We start from the raw sequence: 23,462 nt of genomic DNA on the forward strand, positions 1-23,462 counted from the left end.
TATCTATCACGTGAAAAACATCAGCTCATCTTGAATCAGATGGTGGCAACAGCATTAAGTCGTCTGAGAAGAGGATGGACTGATGGAAATCTAACGGATTCATTTTTGATCGAACAGCTAATGCAGACAGAAGATGTCTCTGGGGATTCAGGAAGAAGACTCCAGGATGATGGATATTCAAGTCCAGAGCAGCAGAACCTGCAGGTGAATGGAAAGGTAAGTGATGGATGGAAAGTCACAAGGTGGTCTGGTGTCTTCATGGAAAAGCTGAGTTAAATAACTACAGATACTGGATGAATACTGAGTGGTGATGAGTGGGTCAGATTCTCTCAGACAGGTGAGGCGGCGGCGGTAAGTGAACAGGCTCTGAATCATCCAGGAAAGTATGAGCGTTGGAGCGGGTCAAGCAAGAAAGTAACAGGTTACTTCAAGATTCAGTATAAACGATCTGAGTCACAAACATGGAGGCCAGCTGTGTACTGCATAAGTAAACTGACAAAGTGGCGAGGGAGGGAGGGCAGACTGGAACATATGAGCTATCGGAGAGAAGATGAGGCGCAGGTAAGTGAGAAGAAGCCCAGACAGACAGGGACAAGAAGGAAAAAGACATAATGAGGAAATATCCTGACAAACAAACACAAAGAAAGTTGGAACAGGGACAAAAAAGAGACACATCACAATGAATCAGGTTAACTGGCAGCAGTAACATGATTGAATATTCAAAAAGTACATAAGAGAGGCAGAGTCTCTCAGAAGCAAAGATGGGCAGAGGTTCAGCACTCTGCAAACAACTGCATCTACAATTTGTGGAGCAATTTATGAATAATTTATGTTTGAAATGACGTGCATGGGCTCAGAAACCCTTCCAGAAGTCATTGTCTGTGAACACAGCTCACCGAAACGTCCACATATGCAGGTTAAAGCTGCAAAGAAGGCAAAGAAGAGGCCACATGCTGTCTTATTTGGACCAAAGCTCATTTAAAATGGACTGATTGGAGGGTGGAAAACTGCTGCTTGCTCCAGACTAAAGAGGAGAGGAACCATCCAGCTTGTTATTAGAGGTCAGTTCAAAAGCCTGTTTTGTGTTTTATCAGCGCTTGAAACTGGAAACTTGCACATCTGGACAGCTTCCTTCAATACTGAAAGATATATACAGGTTTCAGAGCAACGTATGCAAGACAATGTAGAACCACACACTGCATCTATTCCAACAGCATGGCTCCGTAGTAGAAGAGGTGCTTGGCTGACCTGCCTGCAGTCCAGACATTTCACCACCTGAAAGCATCTGGAGCATCAAGAAACACTAAATACAACAAAGAAGACCCAGGATGAGACAACATTCCTCTCTCAAAGAACCAGCAACTGGTCTCCTGAGTCGTGAAATGTTATAAAGTCTCACTTTCAACATCTGATATCTTTTCTATGTTCTATTGTGACTAAAATATTGGTTTATGAAGGTTTGCATATGATTGGATTCTGTTTTGACTTAAATTTTACACGCAAAAGTTGTAGAAATCATCAGGAAATCAACAGAAAAACCTAACTCTGGGCAGCATCGAAGCTTTCAACAAGACAACAATCTGGAAAATATAAATCAAGTGGTCAAGAAACGGTATAACATGAACGATAAGAACATTCTGTAGTAGCCCGGCCCGACTCCTGATCCAAATCCTGTCTACAGTCTACAAATGGAAGACCGCAGGGATGGGAAACTCTTCTCAAATTAAATCTTATTAATATTAGATCAAAACATGGAAATCATACGGAAATCGATTATTTTAGGTTTGACTATAAATGGTAATCAATGGCATTGATATTCTACTCTGAATCTGATATAATATAAGACATTTGCTGACAGGTTTGCTGGTTTATTCAGTAATTATAATGACGTATTCTCTAAGACTATGTGAGAGGCCATTAATGTTGACATTTATGTAAGAAATGATTAACTGAAAGGAGTGGCAGATCTAGAGATAAAGATAATCTTTATTCTCCTGTTTTAATTGTGATTTGTGTTTAAAACTAATGACTCTGAAGCTTCTGCGTTGCAGCTGCTGTCAACAGTTGTTCTGATTTTTCACAGAAGTAATGAACACCTCAACGTCGAGCTCTCCGAAGATGTTAAGATACGCACTCAGGATCGTAGCAAACACCTCCAACTGGTTCCTTCCTGTTCCACCTCCCATCTTCCTCCCTTCCTGTCCTTCATCCTCACTCTTACTCCCTTTTTTTCTGTCCTAGGTGGTGTCGCTACTGAGCATGAGTAATGATGCTGTCATTTCCGTAAGTCTCCATTTATCAATGTCAAATGGGAGAGCAGGAGTGTGTTGGATACGAATGTGTGTGTGTGGTGATGGTGGGTGGGGGACGGAGAGAGGAAGAAAAACAAGGCAGCTGGGGAGAGGAGAAAGGAGAGATGTAGCAGAAATATGAGAAGAGGTAGAGGAAGGAGGCTGCGATGATGAGAGAGGATGAAGAAAAGAGGCGGGGCTGGTGGAGGATGACGAGGAGGTGGCCTGTGTGGAAGAGGAATTGAGCGGAGAGGTCCCGGCCCTGTGTGTGGCCTCTGTCCGTCTGTCTGTCTGTTGACACCAGCAGGGAGCTGGTGATTCATTGTCTCCATTACTGCCAGACAGAATTAAGGCTCTGCTCTTTAGCATATGCAAGTCTAATTATGCAAATCAGGTCTGTTAGACGAATCATTACAGCTGCAGTTAGTCAGTCTGGTTTTAGGTGCTACATGATTGTGTCTCCATCAGAACTTCATCTGCTAACAGAGTAAGTATTAATGTCACTTGTGCTTACCACAGTATGATTATGGAAGCCTGAATGGGCAATAACCGTTAACCACTTTATATAACCTTATGTGCAGTTTTTAGCATATTACATATTTATTGATGCTATAACTATTCTGCTTTTAATTACTGGATTTTTAATGTAATGGAAAGAAGAGGGACGTGTGTGAATGGGTTTGTATGCATGTATGTATCTTCTTTATTACGGTGCACTAACAATAAATAATTTTTTATTCAAACTGTTGAATTATTCTACTATTATACATCCCTACATACATAACAGAGCAATAACTGTGAACAAAAAAAGAGACTAAATCTTCCTTTTATTCAGGTTGTCAGATTACCTCATATTTTGGGCACAAAATGCTGCTGAACCTAGACCCACCAACTGAATAATCTTACCTGTAACCAAAGGGTTAAATGGGTCTACATGATGAGATTAATCAGATTATAGCTATAGTTGGATTATGCTCCTTATCTGAGCAAGAGCAATTATCCAAGTATACATGACTGTGAATGAATGGAATCACTGGCACAAAGCATGTCATACCCCGGTACGATAGGTGGCGCTGTCCCCATTTCAGCTATCGCTAATAGAGCCACTTCCTGTTGACGTCTTCACCACCAACAGCAACAAACTCAGGCATTCAGAAAGATGGAGAACGCAGAGCGAGATGAAGCTACGTCCCTCTACATTTAATTTGTTTGTTTCTTTCCGACAGCGGCGACAACAACTTTAATATCGTCTCCTTCGACTTCCGGGTCACGACCCTGGGGAAAAAAATCTTGAGCATGAGCAGAACGCAAAGTCCAATTCACCAAGTGCTTCACTGTCTACAGGCACGTTTAATGTGACTATCAGTCGAGTTATCTTGGGGTTTTAATCCGACTGCAAACCAAGGTGTTATTGTAATTTAGCCATTAATCCAATTCTTTACAGTGCCATGTAGCCCCAGTGAGTGTGTTGAATTTGGGGGTATCATCAGTAGTGGACCTCAGGATCACGGGGTGTTTCGGTCATTATCACTAGACTCGGGGTGTGTCCCATAGCCAATAGAGTGTCAGAGGTGTTAAAAAGGAGAAAATGAGCTGTCAGGGTTGCAACCAAACAAGTCAAGCCTTTAAAGGGGGTCAAAATGAAAGAGTGAGCCTTAAGAGGAGGCATTAAGAGCGAGGTCTTAGGGTTAGGCAAGAAGTCAGAGTTATGAAGTCCGGATCCTTAGGTTTAGGCAAGAAGTCAGAGTCCTTAGGTGTAGGCAAGAAGTCAGAGTCCTTATTTTATGCAAGAAGTCAGAGTTATGAAGTCCGGATTCTTTAGTTTATGCAAGAAGTCAGAGACCCTAGGTTTAGGCAAGAAGTCAGAGTCCTTAGGTGTAGGCAAGAAGTCAGAGTCCTTAGGTGTAGGCAAGAAGTCAGAGTCCTTTGGGTCTGGAGATTTATGTTGTTCGATTTATGTGTAAAAATAGCATCTAAATGTGGTTGTTCGGAGGTAAAGATTGGGAGGAATTCATGACTTTGTAAAAGACGGGGAAACTGTTGCCTCTCAACACAACATTGTAAAGGTTTCAGAGAATCCAGAGAAATCTCTCTGACATTAGCTGAAATATGATAACAAATGACCACATGGGCTCAGGAATGCTTCTGGAAACCATTGACAGTGAACGGTACATCACAGAGTCCACAAATACAATTAAACAACAACTAGGACATTTTTAATAAAACAAATGCATACAAGCCCCAGAAATGCTGTTTCAAACCCAGAGCTGTTTAAGAGTGACTGAGCATCCTCAGGCTAAAAAGAAAGGAGGGAACCATCTGGCTTAAACAGTTTAAAAGCCAGCAACTGTGACAATATGGCTGTACATCAGTGCACAAGGCATGGGGAACTTAAGCATCTGCGTAGGCACGATTAAACACGAATGATAAACACAGGTTTTAGAACAACGTATCCAGAAAATCTGTTTTCCAGGGAGGGCTCTGCATCGTTACCACAGCATGGTGCTAAACTGACCTGCCATGGAATGAAATTAAGTGGTGCATAAAGAAAGCAAAACCACAACAAAGTGGGTCCTGAACTGTTGAGCAGCTTAAATTCTGGGTTTCGTTGCTGACACAAAATACACTGCGAGAATATACCTCTACAATAGTTTGCTTTAAATTTTCCATCTCTTCTCTTAAGGATTGAATGAGCTTCTTTACTTTCAATCTCTCTTATTTCAGCCTTACAAAGCATCCAAACGGCTTCTGGAAAAAAGGGCCATATCGCATTTATCTCTTATTGGGCTTCTTCTATCTATTAGATTTTAAAATTTTATACTTTTTCAATGATTTATTCATGGTAACTTTTCTTTATCCTTTCCAATTTTTATACATATTTGAAGCAGACGTATGGGTTTCAATGAGCTCTGATCTCAGGAGCACGGAAACCCGAATCCACTGGACCGAGTCCTCCGAGATGTTTGAAACAATCTACCTGGCAGGTAGATTAAAAAAAAACAACAAAACAAAACAAACCTTGAGCAGGTTCATCCAGGAACTTTGAGTTGATTTCGTGTAGTTTTAGGCTTTACCGTTTGTTTAATGCACTGTGGATGAAGTACTCATGAAATGGTGCATTGAAAGCCTTCCAGTTTTATTCGTTTTATTCGTTCACGGTAGTGTGGTGGTTCGCACCAGAGGGTTCCAGGTTCCATTCCCATCTGGGGCCTTTCTGTGTTGAGCTTGCATGTTCTCTGGGTTCTCTCTGGGTACTCTGGCTTCCTCCCACCCCCCAAAAACATGCACGTTAGGTTAATTGATGACACAAAACTGTCCCTAGGTGTGACCTAGGTGTGTTTCTAGTGACCAGATAAAATGTTTATGCAGACGCTTTCATCCAAAGCGACTTACACTGGTAGCAAAAGGGGGTCTTGCCTAAGGACCCCTACTGGAGGTAGTACCTTTCATGCAGGTGATTTGAACCCAAAGTCACCCGCATGAAAGGTGGCAATCTTACCACTACATAGGGTGAGGGCTGCGTCAGGAAGGGCATCCAGCGTAAAACGCGTTGCCAAATCAATGAGATCGACTCCCTGTGGTGACCCCTGATAAAAGGGAGCGGCCGAAAGAAGAAGAAGAAGAAGTGTGTAATTGTGCAAGAGAAGTTTTACTTACACTCTGGTTTAATCTCCAGCTCACCAGGCGAGAAGTTAACGACGCAGTGAAGGACAGAAACTTTCATTTAATATGATCAGCGAGAACATTCTCTCTTTATTGTATCTTTTTGAAAAACAAACAAAAAAGTCTTTTGTAATTCTCTTTTGTTAACATTTCAGTATTCTGTACAGAATAAAAAGAAATAAGCACTGCTTAAGAACTGAGTCTAATCTCAAACTAGGAAAAAAATAAAATAAAATCCCGAAAACAGAGAGGAGGTTTACGATACAAATTAGTAGTAAGACATTGTCTGAAGTGCAATGGCATAGCTCAGATGGGTTAAAAGTGAAAACAAAAAAACTTCCAAATAAAAATACTTCTCTATTTTCCAACAAACAGTAAATTCTTTACAGAGTAGAGACTGTATTATCTGATGTATTTAAACCTGTAAAAGCATATTTACAAATAGCCATTATCTTTTATATACTTTTTCTCATAATCACATATATGTCAGCACCAGTTAAAAAAAATAATAAAATAAAACAGAGAACATCAATAACGACAGTTTTTGTTAAAGTGTTGTCTACAAACTTGGTCCCGGTACGTGATATTTGGAGGAAGCTTTCTTTCTCTGTCTGAAACGATTTCAAACCGGATCTCAAACTTTTAAAAAGACGGAAACAGAGGTTTTTCTTTACCTTCTCGCCTCCACTTTGGGGCGCTAAGCCCTCAGGTGGCGGCTCCTCCATTTCCTCCATTTCACTGGTCCAACACTCTGAATTTAAATGCGAGACTCGTATTAAAGTTCTGGAAGCATGAACGGAGGAGATCAGACTCAACAATCTGAGAGTTTATCCGGTGATGGAGGGGTTTAAATGATTTGACAACCTGCCCCTGATAAAAACAGGGGAGAGCTACAACCCCACACCAGCCTGCCCTCGATGTTCAGACTCCACACAGTGAGACGGAGGACGTCTGCTCCCAAAACATGACAGAAAAAACCCAAAAACAAAACGCTGAGCCTCTTTAGCAGATGCTGCCAAATGCAGTGAAGCCTCCAGGACGACGGGCGCGGTGGTTAGAACTTCTATTTAAAGGGTTGGATTATACAACACCGACAACCATGAGAACAGATGATGACGAGGAGCAAGTTTGATAGAGAAGGCTTTTTGGTTTTGTTGATTACATCGTCATCCTGAAACTTTCACTCTGATGAGCTAAATACAAAGTAATACAGACACTCTGTCATTCATCTTTTACCCAAGGTCACAAAACAGTTAGAGATGCAAGATGTCAACAAGAACTACTGTATTAAAACCTATTTGACACATTAATTACTAAAACATGGGGGCAAAAGAGTGGACAGCTTGTTGATGATGAATAAAAGCCATAATGCCTTAAGCCTACAGTTTCATACCGGGGAGACGCCGACTTCAGTGGAAGCACTGATTGTTTTTGGCGTCACACTTTAAGCCAAATCAGCCGTCGGAAGTTTCTCTACAAACTTGAGGCTTAGCAAGTGGTTAATTTCTCTAGTAAAGCACTAGAAGGGTGGGTGGGGGGGGGGCAACTTGTCTTTCTTCACAGTAGTGTTACAGTAAAGCACGGATGTAGTTTGGGGCAAGCTGCGGTAGAGGAGAAGCCGCGGTGGAAAGCAGGGGATACGGCGGCTGACGACCTGCTGCGTCACAATGGAAGGGAAGGAGGGCAAACACGTTTTCATTGAAGTTCTTTTCCCCCTCTTTTCACCGACAAAGACAGAACCAGCATTACCGTTAGAGATAAAACACAGACAGTTGGGCTTTCAATTTCTCTGCCTTAAAAAGAAGAAGAAGTCACTTGTGGTGCTTGAATACATTCAGTGCCCAGCGAACGCTCTGCTTCGTGTCAGCATGAAGCTTGTGATGTGGCTTGTGTCAGACAGACAGAGGGTTTTATGTAATATTAGCTCTGCTAGCTGCCTCACACACATCCTCCCCGGTTGATGCTTTCTTTGTCTGTTTATTTTTTTGTGTGTACGCCTTTTGAGTCCAAGCGCTTGCTTTAGCTGCCTATTCTCCCTCCATCTTTCTGCTTTTTACTCCCTTTGTCTCTCTGTACGTGCACACCAATCAGCCGGAGCGACATAATGCAGTAAACGCCCCCGCCCTCAGGTCGGTCGCCTAGCAGAAGTACCAGAGGGCAGAGTTCGCTTGTGTTGCACATCATTTGTTCTGTTGTGATGTTGCACAATTTAAAACAGAGAAAGAGAGCAACGAATGAGGCTCCAGAGGGAGGATGGGAAAGGCGGGAGACTCTGAGAGGGTATGTGTGAGGGTAACGCATTTGTGTGCATGTGTGAATTCATATATAAGAGAGGCATAAATCTAAGACAGGAAATGGGAGCATTGAGGGTGCTTTCTACTCCCTTCAGCTCCTCACATAGTTGAGAGATCTGAAATGCTGAGCTGGGTGGCACAAACACACAAACACAAATAAATTGCTGTCTTGAGGACAAGTCTTCCCTCCCCTTCATCAGTCTGCAGTTTTCAATCAGCCCCTGCTGAAGTTCGGGCTCAAAGCGCTGCGGTGTAAACGAGGCTCGCTTTCTAACACCGGAACATGAGGAAAATTCATCTTGTGGAGAAAAAAGTGAAACTAATGAAACACACCTCTTAATCTCTATATTGGTTTTTCATTAATATGAACAAGACAAGTGAGAGCTCTTTCCATCTCAAACACACACAGACATACATACACACGCACAAAACAGAACACAAGAACTCATCTGTAACCTTTCTCGTGTTTTACAAAATAAAAACATGCCAGTCCACGTCTCCTTATCCTTTTTTGTGTTACTTTCTCAGGATTTCACATCTGTCCCACCGCAATGTTTAGTTCCTTCTGTAAAAACGTTCCCCATCGGCTATTGGCTTGGGAAAAATTCCTCCATCCAACCATCGTTCGTGTCCAGCTCTGCCCCTGAGCCATCGCCCAAACCAAAGGCGCCCCCGCCTGAGGGCCCGCCCCCATATCCATAGGATGACATGTCCTGATTGGCTGTCCTCTGGTAGCCCTGCGGCTGACCTCCAACCCCGACTCCTCCTGGTCCATAAGGCCCACCTCCTCCTCCACCTGCCCCGATTCCTGGCCCTCCAGGACCCGGCCCAAAACCCCCCATTGCAGACATCCCCTGGCCCATCACCCCCTGGTTCATGCCCTGGTTCATGACCATGGGGCGAGGCTGGTTGGTCCTGGGCTGACCACCCATGTGTGGGCCCATCATGGGGCCGCCCATACCCGCAGCTGGGTTGCCCACCCTGGGGTCCATGCCCTGGCTTATTGCCTGTCCTGGAAAGTGTTGCTTGGCCATGCGCGGGGGTTGACTCGGCTGCATCCCGTAGCCCTGGGCAGAGCTGAACCCCACCATGTCTCCTCCCCCTCCTCCTGTAGTCCTTCCGACTCCTCCCCCCATGGCCTGCAGACTCTGTCCTTGCTGCTGCGACCAGCCACCAGCTGCCATCCCCCCACCTCCTCCTCCAGCTCCCAGCATGCTTTGCAGTCTCTGAGCTTGGGCTTTGGCATTGGGTGGGCCTTTGAGGGGCTGCTGGGTCATGGAGTTCATTAACATCCCTTGTCCTCCATACCCTCCAGCTCCACCACCCCCAGGGCCTCCAGGCATACCTCCAACCCCAGGACCTGCACCTGCCTGCCGGGGTGGCCCTCCAGCAGGGTTGTGCTGTGGTGGAAGACCCATGGAGGCTTGGACGCTTTGGCTCTGGTGCTGCTGCTGGTGGATCATTTGGCTCATGGAGGGGTTGAGCCCATACAAGGAACCCTGGTTGGTCCCCTGGGTGCCATAGGGTAGTCCCATGTCGGTTTGGGGTCCCACAGAGCCTCCCTGGCCCTGAACAGAACATATCTGGACCATTTGCTGCTGGCTGTGCTGCTGCTGCTGCTGTAGGAGACGTGTGGTCCGAATGCTCTGGGGAGGACCTAAGAATAGAAATTGATAAGAGTTAAAACAAGAAAAGAATAAGAGCCATCTGAAGAGAGGAATCATCAAGAAGGTACTCGCACCTAAGTAACAGAAAAGCACACAGAACAGATCTAATAACTTAATTCATGATGAGGCACAGATTTATATTCTCAGACAAACCATTTACTCCAGAAATGAAGGTTTCCAATCCAATTTGGTTCACCACACCAAAATCATTTGAACACACTCAAGCGCCAACATCTCATTTCCACACTTTGTCCTGTTAAGACGCCGGGAAATAGCAGAGCTGAGGAGGTCTGCAAGCATGGAAATGGCTCTAAATCCTGTAATAAACCCACTTCTGACATCATTCCACTAATCCCTCACCTCACAGCTCAGACTGGAAATGTAACAGAGGAGTGAAAATTAAGCGGATCACTCACTCCAGGCCCGGGAGACGGAGGAAAAACAGCAGAATTGAAAGTAACAGCACTGCAAAGCTGCCAAACACATTTTACATGTTACAAATGCAGTGAGCACAGTCATTGCAGGCGATGCCATCACAGTACACTGCAGCCTACCTAAGGTACATTTCTTCAGCAAAGTCTTCTTCTCGTAGGCTTGCAGACAGACTCTGATAGCTATAAATGGTTTTCGACTTGTCCCCTTTCCTCCTCTTTTTGTACTTTCTTCATCTCTGTCTCACCCACTCGTTCCTCTACCTACTGAACCATCTACATCTTCCTCTTGTTGCCAGCCCCCCCCCACCCCGCCTTCGACTCCCATTTCCCTCCTCTCTCCCACTTCCTTCCTCTCATCCATCTCACTGACTTCACCGGAACTCTGGGGGATCCAGGACAGACAAGTTGCCGTGGTAACAGGCAAAGCAGGAATATTTAATTTAGTTTTTCCTTTTTTCCGGAGAGTGTGAGAGAAAAGAGAGGAGAAAGAGGCTGGAGAGCATTTACGTTGATATGTCTGACTGAGGCAGACAGAAGGGACGAGGTTTGGTCAGTTATATGCACAAAAATCTCGATACTTTACAAATTCAGGAGTCTTTGTGAAACTAAAGTAACAAGCACGACCTATATATGGCATAAATGGGATAAGGAATGTTACAGTTACATTTCAGAGGAACAGTGGACAAAATATTGTGAGTCTCAATGGAAAATCCCAAATTCGACCTCTAAAGAGAGCATTTGGCAGGCAGAGTCTTGACTCCAGTCCAGAACTCGCACATCTCAGGCTCCTCTAGATGCTGGAGAAATCGTGGCTCTCAGGTACCCAGTCATTTACATAATTTTGGGCCTAACTTTCTGGTTCATTGTAGTTCATTAAAGCAGAACAATTGATTATATTCAACATGAAAAACATATTTAATTGGGAAGAACTGCGTTTTGGGGCTCCAGCCTCAAAACCTGCAAACAATAAAACAAAATACTCGTTTTGGATATTGAGAATTGGAGCCAGGAAAGCAATTATAAAGAAGTGGCTCAAACCGGATGCTCCAACTATAGAGGATCAGCACAATATAATCTTTGAAATCTCCCCTTTTCTTGGAGGCTTCAAGAAGCGAAATCCAAGAAACTGGAACATATTTAATTACACAGCACAAAGATGCCCTTCATTTGTTTGATACTGATTTCTGAATGCTACTCCCTGTACTTGTAGGTTTGCTTTCTTCTTTTTTCATGAACTGGTCTGTTCTTGTGTTGTAATATTTACACAAAATGGAGTCACTTTGTAGCACTTCTCATACGTGGATGCACTGTAATCCTAATGCAATGTGATTGTGATGTATAGCACACACCCTCACATGTTTATCATCACATCTTGCTCGATTTAGGACGTCTATGTCTGTGTTTCTCACCTTGGTACTGACTGACTTGTGGATATGGATTCCTTTGGCCCTGGACCATCTGTCTGGGGAGATGTTGCTGTTGCTGGAGAAAAAGATTCAGACAGATACAAATTATTAAAGTCCTCCTCTAACAAAAAAGAAAGTTTTTAACCTGGTAATAAGTCCATAAGAGCATGTGTTACGAGACAAATCATGAGCAAAATGAGCCGTTAACGCCAAGGCTGCTTTGAATCTGCAGAGCCACAACTACAGTCAGATGGGGGTGGTCAGACCAATGCTGACTGCTGTCTGGGCTGGGTTTAATGTTAACTTGCATCAACTGTGAGGCGCTGACGAAAAGAGAAATTAGCACAAGATGCCCCTGCTTATTTGAAGTCGGGTCGTGGAGGCAACAGGTCCAGGAGGGAAACCCTCTCTGCAGCTACTCCTGGGAGAGTCCCAAGGTGCTCCCAGGCCAAAGGGGATATATATAATCCCTCCAGAGAGTTCTGGGTCTCCTCTGGGGCCTCCTCCCAGTCGGATGTGCCTGGAAAAAACTACAAAGGGAGGCAACCAGGAGGCATCCCAGCCAGCTGAACCCCCTCAGCCGACTCCTTTCGATGCGGAGGAGCAGCGGCTCTACTCCAAGCCCCCTCCGGATGGCCGAGCTCGAACCCCCGTCTCTTAGGCTGAGCCCAGCCGCCCTTTGAAGGAAACCAATTGCAGCCGCTTGTATCAGTGACTTCATTCTTTTGGTCACTTCCAGATCTGTGACCATAGGTGAGGGTTGGAACAAAGATGGAGCAGTAAACTGAAAGCTTCTCCTTTCAGCCCAGCTCCCTCTTCACCACAATGGAGCAGCGCCCTAACTACAGCTGATGAAGCCCCACTCCTTCTGTCCATCTTGATTCAGTTTATTTTTAATATTTACTTACATTCAGTGCCTTTGGAAAAAGGACACAGTCGTGCAGTCTTCATTTTTGGACACTGGCCTGCAGATTTGACCCAAAAGCTGGTTTATAAAGCTGTTCCAGCCATTTATCCAGGTGACATCACAGGTGCATTTTATTTTCTTTTGTCCCACTTTTGTTCTCAGTTCCTGCACTTAACGTTGTGGCAGTTTCTCGGTCACACCACACAACTTGCTGCCTGTAATGTCACGCTATTACCTGACAGCATCACATTATCAGCTGATTACTTTGTCAGGACAAAGGCTGATATTACTGTTAAGCTTTTAACATTGTTGAAAGCGCTAAATTACCATTCGTATATTTCCACTTAGGTGCAATCTGGTCTAATTTAGCCTCCTCTTCTTGGCTTTGGCTCTTTAGTTCAAACATTTACAGCTGAATTACCTAAATATTAGAACTGGAAGCTGCACAGTGAAGCCTAAATAGGGCAGGGAGTGTCATCAGCTGATGGGCAGCCAGTTCACCTTAACAAATTCATAGCTTCCTACTCACTAAATGAAGCAGAAGTCATATACCAGCTAATTTGAGGCCATTGAGGTTGTAAAAAATATTTTAAATGTATAATTTTGAGACGAACAGGTGAGTATTTAGGGGATTAATTACTGCTGCAGTTGGACTTTAAGAGTGTATTTTGTTAATAAGTCTATTTAAGTTATTTACAGTGATTTAATTATGAGTGAATTACATGATTCATCAATGAAAGTTCTCACAGTTCTGAGCATTTTTATAACTAATGCCACACTTACTTTTAGAGATTTTATCAAGTACTATATGGGTCAAGTAATCGAGTACGATCAGTGGTGCAAATAACAGCTGTAACTGCGATTTAGTCCCAATTTAGTAGAGTTGACACGGATGCTGGGTTAGTTGAGATAAAAATGGCCTCAGGATACAACGAGAGAGTGAGCGTAAAGGCAGATGTTATGCAAATGAGTCAGATCTTGGTGTTATGGAGGTTATGCAGATGTTAGGAAGAGTTGATACAGGTAAAGTCCAAGTGAAAGAAGTTTTGGTAAAGATAAAGTCAGACAGATGTTTGGCACAACAGATGTTGGTGGCGTTAAAGCTAGACAGATGTTTAATGCAGTAAAGACAGATGCTGGTACTAAGATTAGACAGATGTTTGACACCATAGGAACAGATGTTGGTGCTGTTGGTTTCGAACAGATGTTTAACACAGAAGAGACTGTTGGGGTAAAATGTTTGGTGCAGTGTGGACAGATACTGGTACTGTTGGATTTAGAAGTGAGACAGATGTGTACTGTCAGAATTAGCATCCGAGCATGACACCATGACTGATGGGGGGTCAAACAGGAAGTCAAAAGCACAAACTAGGGAACAGTAATCTAAAATTTTGTCATTTGTAATTCAGAGGCGAAGAAAAAGGATTTTCAGTGTCTTCATGCTCAAAACAGTTGGGAGAGAGTTAAAGAAAGATGAAAAAGTTGATACAATATACAAGCAACATCGTTCTGGAAGATTCTCCAGTCAGCAGATTACCTGGTGGCAGGTAAGGGTGTCAGGATTGGGTATAAAAGGAGCATCCACCAAAGGTTTAGTCTTTCCAAACAGAAATAGGTCGTGGCTCACCACTTTGTGCCTAACTCATGGAGCATCATGAAGAGAAGAATCAGACAACTACGGACAGTTGAGCAGCTGAAATCTTGGATTCAGGGGGAATGGACACAGATTCCTCTGTAAACTGCAACAATCAGTGTCCTCAGTTCCCAAACCATTAAGAGGTGTCATTAAAAGGAAGCTGATGGAACACAATGGGGAAACATGACTCTATAACAACAACTTTGAGTTTGTTGCTGCATCAAATTCTAGATTTTTCTTTATATTTTCTAAATACAATTAATCTCGTTAGTGAAGACACTGAAAATAACCTCCTTTGTACTACCCTACGCTACTGGAAATAGAATCTGCTTTATAAATAAGTACAATTATTTAATAAAATAAAGTGTAAAAAACCTATATTTAGCCTTTATTGACCGATACTGATGTCGATGTACATCCAGCAATGAAACATGTGAAGGGTTTTGTCATTATTAAGCGCTCTGGTCTCTTGCAGCAACATAAGCAGCCCCTGAACGTGTGCATGGACATTTTGCTCATCCAAATGAAAGCATTTTATCCAGTTAACAACACACAATAAAGTTGGGTTTCAGTTAAGACGCCTATGTTTGTGTTTCTGTGTGTTTTTGCAGATCAAACAAAAAGCAACATAGTGGGGGGCGACTTCAGAGATCAGAACTTTAACACTTGATTCCCTCACAGAGCGAGATATAAAAAGGAAACACCACATTATCACAGCGGGCAGCACGTGCCAAAAAACACACATGAACACATACAAACACACACAGATGAAAGGGAGCGGTGAGGAGGGGGCTGGTTGTGAGTAATTATACATGTAACCAGACAACAGTAAAGAAGACAGGATTAGCTGCTCCTGTCAGAGCTGCAGACATGGACAGACAAACATGGATGTATGGACAAACACACACACTCACAGTTTAATGCATGGCAGATAAATCACGCAGGCTTTATAATTACCACAGCTAAACTAACCTAACCTAACCTAACTAACTCACCTGTTTTGCCAGAAGTTGATGCTGCTGCTGTTGCCTCTGTTCCCTAAACAGCTGCTGCTTCTGGTGCTCCATCATTTGCATCTGCACCCTCTTCTCCTGCTCCATCGCCATCATCTGCTTCATCATGGCTGTCTGCTGCTGGTTGGCCATGTAGCCCGGAGGGGGACCTGACCCCTGGTTGGGCCCCACCCCAGAGGCAACACCCCCAGCAGGGTGAGGAGGTGGTATGGCACCAGGTGGCCGTGACATTCCCACCACACCTTGCTCCTGGACATAAACAGAGGAAGAAGCAGAAAATTAGCCAAATCACGTCATATACTGTCATATATTAACGACCATTCACACCCCTGCACATTGAATACGAGGCTACAGCTGCTGGATGGGGAAAAAATGGGGGGAAAAAACTAAACTTTTCTCTATCCAGTGCTAACAAATGCTAACCTCCAGCTAGCTCTTTACACATTCATAGATAACTTTCCAGGACAATGGATTTGTTCCCAATTTCAATAAAACTACCAACTTTTTCCTTCGTCTTCTGTTTGTCATAATAGAAAATGTTTCTGCAACCAAAAAAGTTCACAATGAAATGACAATGAGAGGCTGCAGAAGGCAAAATAAGAAAAGAGGACCTGTTTTTGCTCGAAAATGTCAAAATATCTTTCAAATAGCTGCTGATTTCATTTCACTCTTTACATATATCAAACCAAGGAGTTGGACTTGGTTATTTTGAGACAACGCTAAGCTAACTGGCAGTGTTTGCTAAAACCTAAGCTAGTGTGGCTCTAACAGAGTATTTTTTGTGCAGACAAAGAGGGTGATCTTGTCTTCATTACTGCACTGAAGCAAGGATCCTTTACACCAACAACTTACCACAACTCAAGCTGTGATAACAGGGTTTAGTTTTTACTAAATGGGCAAGGATTAAGTGACGTAAATGCTGAACGGATGGATAAAAGTAAATTTAGGTGTGTATTGTATGGCAGTAAATATTAAAATCAAGAAGCATCTGGGCTATATTTGGGTGACACAATTAGCTTTACTTTGCAAAGAGGCAGTCCTGCTGATTCGTTGGTCTGAAAATACCCGTTTGACGTCAGTGTTCAGAAGATGTTAGCTGTGTTTACATCTATCACATATCATCACGAAGAAAGAATGCACTGGGGAGCTCTGAAAAGGGACTGGTAGGCCAAGGAAGACCTCCTCTGTAAAGAATAACCATCAAAGACCCGTCTTACAGATCAGAAACCGTCTTCAGGAGGCAGGAGCGTCTTTGTGAGAGACTACTATCCCCAGAAGACTTCATGAACAGAAATACAGGCTACACTGCAACATGCTAACCACTAGTTATCCACAAAAACAGGATGGACAGATTACAGTTTGCCAAAAAAAAGAGGAGGCTGCAGAGTTCTAGAAAAAGGTGTTGAACCTGTATCAGAGTGATTGCAAGAAGAAAGTGTGGAGACCAAAAGGAAGTGCCCAAGATCCAAAGCAGAGCAGATCCTCTGTTAAACACGGTGGTGGGGGTGTTATGGCGTGGGCTGTATGGCTGCCACAGGTACTGGTACACCTATCCTCATTGATGATGGAGCTGCTGACGGCAGCTGCACAATGAATTCTGAGCTGGATAGAAACATCTGATCTGCTCAAGTTCCAGTAAATGCCTCCAAACTCATTGGATGGAGCTTCATCCTGCAACAAGATAATGATGCTGAGGCAGCACCGGAGTTCATCAGCGCTGAGTTAAATCAGTCACCTGATTTAAATCCAACTGAGCGTGCAATCTACATGCTGAAGAGGGAACAGGCAGGAGTTGATGTCAAAATGATTTAAATTAAAGTCTGGAATGTGCACTTTAATCACATCTGAATTGCTTGATTGAGAATTTTACACTGGGGAGCAGAGGGGGAACTCAAAGAAAAATCTCACTGTGTCCCCAACATTATGGAGGGCTCTGTACATAACCTATTTCCCCCAAAATGTAAAGTATTTTCCCTTTAAAGACTACCTTATTCACATTTTTGTGGTTACCGGGGTAAAACCGAACATAAATGAGCCAAATTAGCCTCTCATCATTTAACAAAGTAATTTCACACAATGAATGCCACCTCCTGAGCGTCACCGTTACTGCTCTTCATCGCAAGCGAATGCCACACAATAAAACCAGATATGGAAAAGACGGCAATTACAAATACACCTTCAGGAGCTGCAGGTATATTCTGCGACAGCTTTCCACAGTTTGTGCACGGTGCTTTTCAGCTCACAGAGGAACACTAAAGAAAGGCAGGACTGCTTGGAGACTCAGCGAGTCGGGCCACCCTGAATCCTCCCAATAGGGCAATGGTTTGTCCTCGCTGCATACATTATCTCCTCATTAGCATATAAAGAGCACTTCCCTCTCCACTCAGCCGTATGCTAATCTCTAATGGGATGAAATGGCCTGCTCTGGCCAATGGGAGTGGAGTATTTATGGATCTATTAAAGGTTAGACAGCTGAACGAGAGTGGACATCGTTTAGGCCCGCCAGCAATAGCAAAGGGAAAGGCCCGAGAGGAAAGTAAAGAATGAATCAGGCTATTATAGAGCGTTTGCACTCATAGAAATACAACAACACACGACCAGACAGAGGAGCTCAAAGTGTACAACAAATCATATTTAACTGCAGGGAAGAACAAAACAGCCAAAGCAGGATTATGGGAAAGTATCATAGCGTTGGCTGGATTCTCAAACATACCAACATACTCAATATGTTTTGAAACAGCCAAAGCCTCATAATCCGTGTTGAGGCTCTGCTCTTCTTACAACAGAGTTAGGTGGAGATAAACCTCATATATTAGAGCAGAAAAACACCCTGTAGAGCAAACACAATCGTCCGCTCAAGACTGGCTCACCAGACAGCGAGACCAGACTGATCGATGCTCAGAGATACGTGTCTCATCTCCGGTTGGCATGTTTCTGTCCGGATGGCAGCGCGGCCGTCAGAGGATGGAGGAGATGAGCAGAGACGAAGCAGAAGTTGTAGTGTGAGGAAATGACCAACGGGTGGCAGTGATGATCTTTGAGCTCATATACGTTCGTGTGTGTGTGAGTGTGTGTGTGTGTGAGTCTCGCTGGCCTCCTCTCAGCAGATGGCTCAATCATGACGGTTCAGATCTACGATCTCTCCCTCTCCCCTACTCCCTCTTCCTCTTTTCTTTAAACACCCCCCCAACCAAACTCCTTCCTCCACTCTTTCTTTGGTTCTCTCAATCTGTAAAAAAGCAGGGAGCCCAGAGTCATGTCCACACGACCACAAATGAACAGAAGATAGATGGATTAGAGAGAAAAGAGGAGCGAGGTCTCAAAGAATTAAAGATTTTGGTGGAGGTAGTGTGTGAAGAAAGGATGACTGCAACATAAACACACTGAATATGGTCATATAAAGACCGGCAGAAGAGGAAGGCACTTGAAGAAAATGAGGAAAAAGGAGAAAATGAATGGTAGCAGCATCAGTGTCATTTCAGTTTTAACAGCACTTTGCCGGAGCGTTGCTAATATACAGTGAATTGAATGTCACGCCAATAAAGCTCATTGAATGGGAAGCAGGTATCCTCTTCAGAGTGAAAAAGCAAATTAGACCAACTGAAGGGAGGAGGAAACGGCATGTGTGAGCAGAGAAAGGAGGGAGGAGAGCAGAACGAGAGGCAGAGGAGGAGAATTTGAGAGTCGATCTCGTTTTGGGAGAAAAATCAAGAGGCTGCGAGGAGGTGACGAGCCATAGAGGGGAGGAGAGGAGAGCAGGTACCCTGGCAACAGTTGCTGCGGTGAGGAGCAGATGGCGCTCAGAGGAGCGGTTATGGCCGCCGCGCCTGGTCACCCTCTGAAGCGATGGGCAGACCCAAACAAATAACACATACAAACGCACTGATTTACCCTGTAATAACTACTTTCTTTGATTTCTTCTTTCTCTGTTTATCAGACCATCATACATTCTTTCTGTCTTAACTCACAATTATACAGTACAGATGAAGTGCTGAGCCACCCTCTGTTTCGTCGCTCTGTATCTGTATTTTGCTTCCAAGCAGCCAGACTTTCTTATAATCTTTTAAAGTGGTCTTGAGCAACAGTTCTCCAGGCTTTCTGAAGGACTATCAAAGTTTTTCTTTGTATATTTGCTGCTTTTTTTTATCCATTTCCAGTCCAGTCCTGGAACCTGACCATTTTCTTTGTTAAGCCACTGAACTCTGACCTATAAATCATTCAAGAATAAAAAAAAGGCTCCAAACTCAAGGGATGAACCAGTGTTGTGTCGACACATAACAGACAACTTAACAAAGAAGCCATTTTAAATTGGATCTTTAGGCACTTTGTCATAAAGACAGATAATTTGTTCCCATTTCTTTAGTTGCATCTATGAAAAACAGCAAAGAAAACACAGTTTGACAGACAGAAAATAGGATTTCTGCAGCAACAAGGTGATTCCCAAAGAGCTATTAGCTGAAAACTTGGCATATCTCAGCATGGTGTGCAGTGTGTCCTTAAAACATTTGAGGAAACTGGACAAGTGGAGGATAAAAGAAGAAGTGTCAGGCCTAAAAAACTATCTACAGCAGATGAACAGGATCTGAAAGTGATGTCCTTAAGAAAGAGGAAAAAATCCAGCTGTGACCTGACAGGACCTGAGAGATGCATCTGGACCTTCAGCTGATCCATCTACTGTTGGCCCAAGCCTCATCAGAAATGGTCTCCATGGAAGGGTGGCTGTCAAGAAGCCGTTCTTAAGGAAGGGAAACAGGGAGAAAAGGCTGAGCTATGCCAAATGACACAAGAAGTGGACTGAAAATCAGTGGCAACAGGTCTTATGGAGGGATGAATCCTCCCCAGAGCCCGGACCTCAACATTATCGAAGCAGTGTGGGATCATCTGACAGAGAACGGAACAAAAGGCAGCCGACATCCAAAGAAGAGCTTTGGGATGTCCTTCAAGAAGCCTGGAGAACTATTCCTGAAGACTCCTTAAAGAAAGGACAGAAAGCTTGTCTCAGAGGTTCAGGCTGTGTTGGAGAATAAAGGAGCTCAGACCAAATATTAACTTTAGAGCTTTTCAGAATTATTTACTGTATTTACATTTATGTTCACACGTTTAAACTATTTCTCATTTTCCCTTGAAGTGTTGGGTAGCTCAAGACTTCTGCTAAGTACTGTAGCTTAATAATGCATTAAAGAGCATCTGCAGTATGCTCTCTCTTTTAGCCCTGTCCATCCAACTCTTTATCAGCTTCTCTCTCTGCTCCTGAGACCCTTCATTCTGGCACCTCATACTGACCTCCAGTCAAATTCTTAACTAAAACGGCTCACTACAAGAACCGCAACAGCTTCTGTGAGCCACTGCTTCGTAGGTTTAAGGCAGAAAAATAGGAAAAGACGATGAAACAAGAGTTGAACGTATTACAGGTCACTCCGGAGGATGTGTGTGTTTGTTTGTGTGTGTATAAGCGTGTGTGTGTTAGAGCCTGTCAGTTTTATTAGGTTAGGAGGCATGGAGAGCCCAGGTGATTACATTACAGTTGAAGTGAGCGGAAATGTGTGTGTGGATGCATTGTGTAGCAGAAAGATGTGTTTAAAACTGTATATGCATCCAGTGGTATGATCACCCACTCACCAGCTGAGATGAATCCCACAAGGAGTGAGATTAAAGGTTGCACTTGCTACTATGAAATAAGACACAACAGCACTAAATACAGACACCCATACGGGAACAACAAAGACAAACACAGACCAAACAGCACAACGTGACGCCTTACAGTTTGCGCATAAAGAAACACACACGCACACAGCCTGTAGGAGCAGCGGCGGCTGGCAGCAGAGCGTTGGCTGGGTGTGTGTGTGTGTGCTCTCCAGAGTGCCTCACATCTGTCACCCACTTGTGTGAGAAAAGAGAAGGGGGAGGGTGTGAAGAGGAGAGAGGACACACAGAGTGAGGGTTGGATGGATGAGGAGACTCTCACAAAGAGTACAGCTGCAATCAGACGGAGACGGTGAAAAGAAAGTGCATCTGCCTCCACGACGTCTAAAGTCTGCATTCAGATCGGCAGAAAAGCTGCACCAGAGATGCAGCTGGTGATGGTTTGTGGTGCGGGAGCACGGAGAGCGTTTCAGCCGTGTCTATGGTTACCGTGGCCGGCTGAAGGTCAGATATCTCTTTCACAGCCAAAGCTCATCAATGCCTCGACGTCCTTCGAGCTCACACTTACACTCTGACCCTTCTGGTTATGTCTGAGCAGTGCAGAAATATGCTAATCCAACACACTGGCAGGGATATGACTGTTTTCTGCACAGAAAGGGAGGCTGTTGCACTTGAACTGAGTGGAAATGTAGAGTCCAAGAATCAGTGTGCTGTCATGTCAGGAACAAAGAACATCCTCTTTTAATTCCCCGCTGATATGCATCAGGAGATGACAAAAGCTGGTCTTTACCAGGTGTTAAAATGAGGCAAATACAACCTCAGATGAACAATAACTCATGACATATTGTGTCATTATTTACTGAAGAAAAACAGAGACAGAAGCAGTAAGTGAAAAACTAAGCGAACCCCATGATCCATCACCTTCAGCTTCAGTGAGGTGCAGTAATGGTTTCCTGTGTGTCGTTATCAGTCTCTCTCATGGTTCTGGAGGAATCTTGGCCACTCTTCTCTCCAGCGTTGCTTCAGCTCATTGAGGTTTGCAGCATTGGTTTCTGCACAGCTCTCTTAAGGTCCCACCACAGCATTTCAGTCAGGCTGAGGTCTGGACTCTGACTGGACCATTGCAACACCTTGATTCTTTTCTTTTTCACACATTCTGCTGTAGATCTGCTGCTGTGTTTGGGATCTTTGTCCTGTTGATGAGCCAGTTTCAGCCCAGCTTTAGCTGTGGGACAGATGGCCTCACATTTGACTCTAGAATACTTTGGTATCCAGAGGAGTTCATGGTGGACTCAATGACTGCAAGGTGCCCAGGTCCTGTGGCTGCAGAACCAGCCCAGATCATCAGCCCTCCACATCAGGGGTTTGTTTCCCAGATTGATGGGCAGCAACAGCTGCTTCTCTAAGATCATTGCTGATGTCTTTCCTCCTTGGCATCGTGTTAACACACACCTGAATGCTGCAGAGCAGCCAAGTGACAGAAAACCTGCTTTTACAGAGGTGCCCATAATTTTCAATTAATCAGGAGCATTTGAATCATGAAGCATAAGATTAAATTACATTTAATGCCTTTAATTACTTCAGACACAGACTACAGGATCAATTCAAAACTGAACCAATGTACTTTTTTTTGCTAGCTCAGGTCATATTTGCAAGTGCTGAAGCCAGCTAACCAGTGATCTGGAAGAGGTGACATTGGCATCATATCTGGCACTCTACAGGCTGGAATCTGTGTTTCACAGCAATCTGAGATGGTAAAGCAACAATTCGCAGGCAGAACTTTTGCACAGCATAATCCTAAGTGCAATGAGACGGGCTCAAACAGGGATGCAGGCCATTTGTACAGGAAACAGTGAGTCTGAGTGCAGAAACATAGTTTTAAGGTGATTCACAGCATGCAAACAGGGATTTTTGATTGTGAGGACAGAGTTTTCATCCAGGGACGGTGTTCCTTTATCCTGGGTTTAGCATCACCCAAGACAAATGTGATTAGTCCGAGAGGTACGTTAAAAGATAACAACTTCCTGCACGTGTTTAAAAGTGTTTAATGTGAGCATGTGAAGCCAAAGACTAAACCAAATAAATACAGCATTGCATAAAAAATAAGAGCGAAAACAAACAAACATGCAGAGTATCGAAGGTCATGGTTAAAACATCAGTATTATGTAAGGAATGCAGCACACGATGACTGATTTATTAAGTCTCATGCACATGTGAAAACACACAAACGCACTAACCCCAAGCAGATGGTGGAGCCAGACCTCACAGTACTCAACTATCCCCACAGCGCCACAGGTAAAGAAGACATCACTTTGACACACACTCACACACAGAGTTGTGTTTTCATCACTTCAGAGGGCCTTAGATTACCTTACTTACAGTCCCTGCATCCTCGCCCATTCACTAACATAACAAAGGCTTTCTCGCTGTCCTTAAAACCAAGTGCACTTCCCAAACAAAGGGTACATGCACAGTTAAGCTGAGCTATAGGTGCAGTTTCAGCTTTCT

The 23,462-nt window shown here is 43.8% G+C and overlaps 1 protein-coding gene across 1 annotated transcript in view; it reads right to left on the reverse strand.

The window, feature by feature from the left end:
• Window positions 1–7,667: 7,667 nt before the first annotated feature.
• The window catches only part of maml3 (mastermind-like transcriptional coactivator 3), a 117,310-nt gene continuing 101,515 nt past the window's right edge, over window positions 7,668–23,462 (reverse strand). Inside the window, exons 4-6 of the mRNA XM_072384206.1 lie at window positions 15,294–15,560; window positions 11,759–11,831; window positions 7,668–9,905 (exon numbers count right to left, since the gene is read on the reverse strand). Coding sequence (XP_072240307.1) covers window positions 8,836–9,905; window positions 11,759–11,831; window positions 15,294–15,560 — 1,410 coding nt within the window. The 3' untranslated portion in view covers window positions 7,668–8,835. The remainder of the gene's footprint in view (window positions 9,906–11,758; window positions 11,832–15,293; window positions 15,561–23,462) is intronic.

This window comes from Leuresthes tenuis, unplaced genomic scaffold (assembly GCF_036924035.1).
Source record: "Leuresthes tenuis unplaced genomic scaffold, fLeuTen1.0.hap1 SCAF_4, whole genome shotgun sequence".
Taxonomy (NCBI): domain Eukaryota; kingdom Metazoa; phylum Chordata; class Actinopteri; order Atheriniformes; family Atherinopsidae; genus Leuresthes; species Leuresthes tenuis.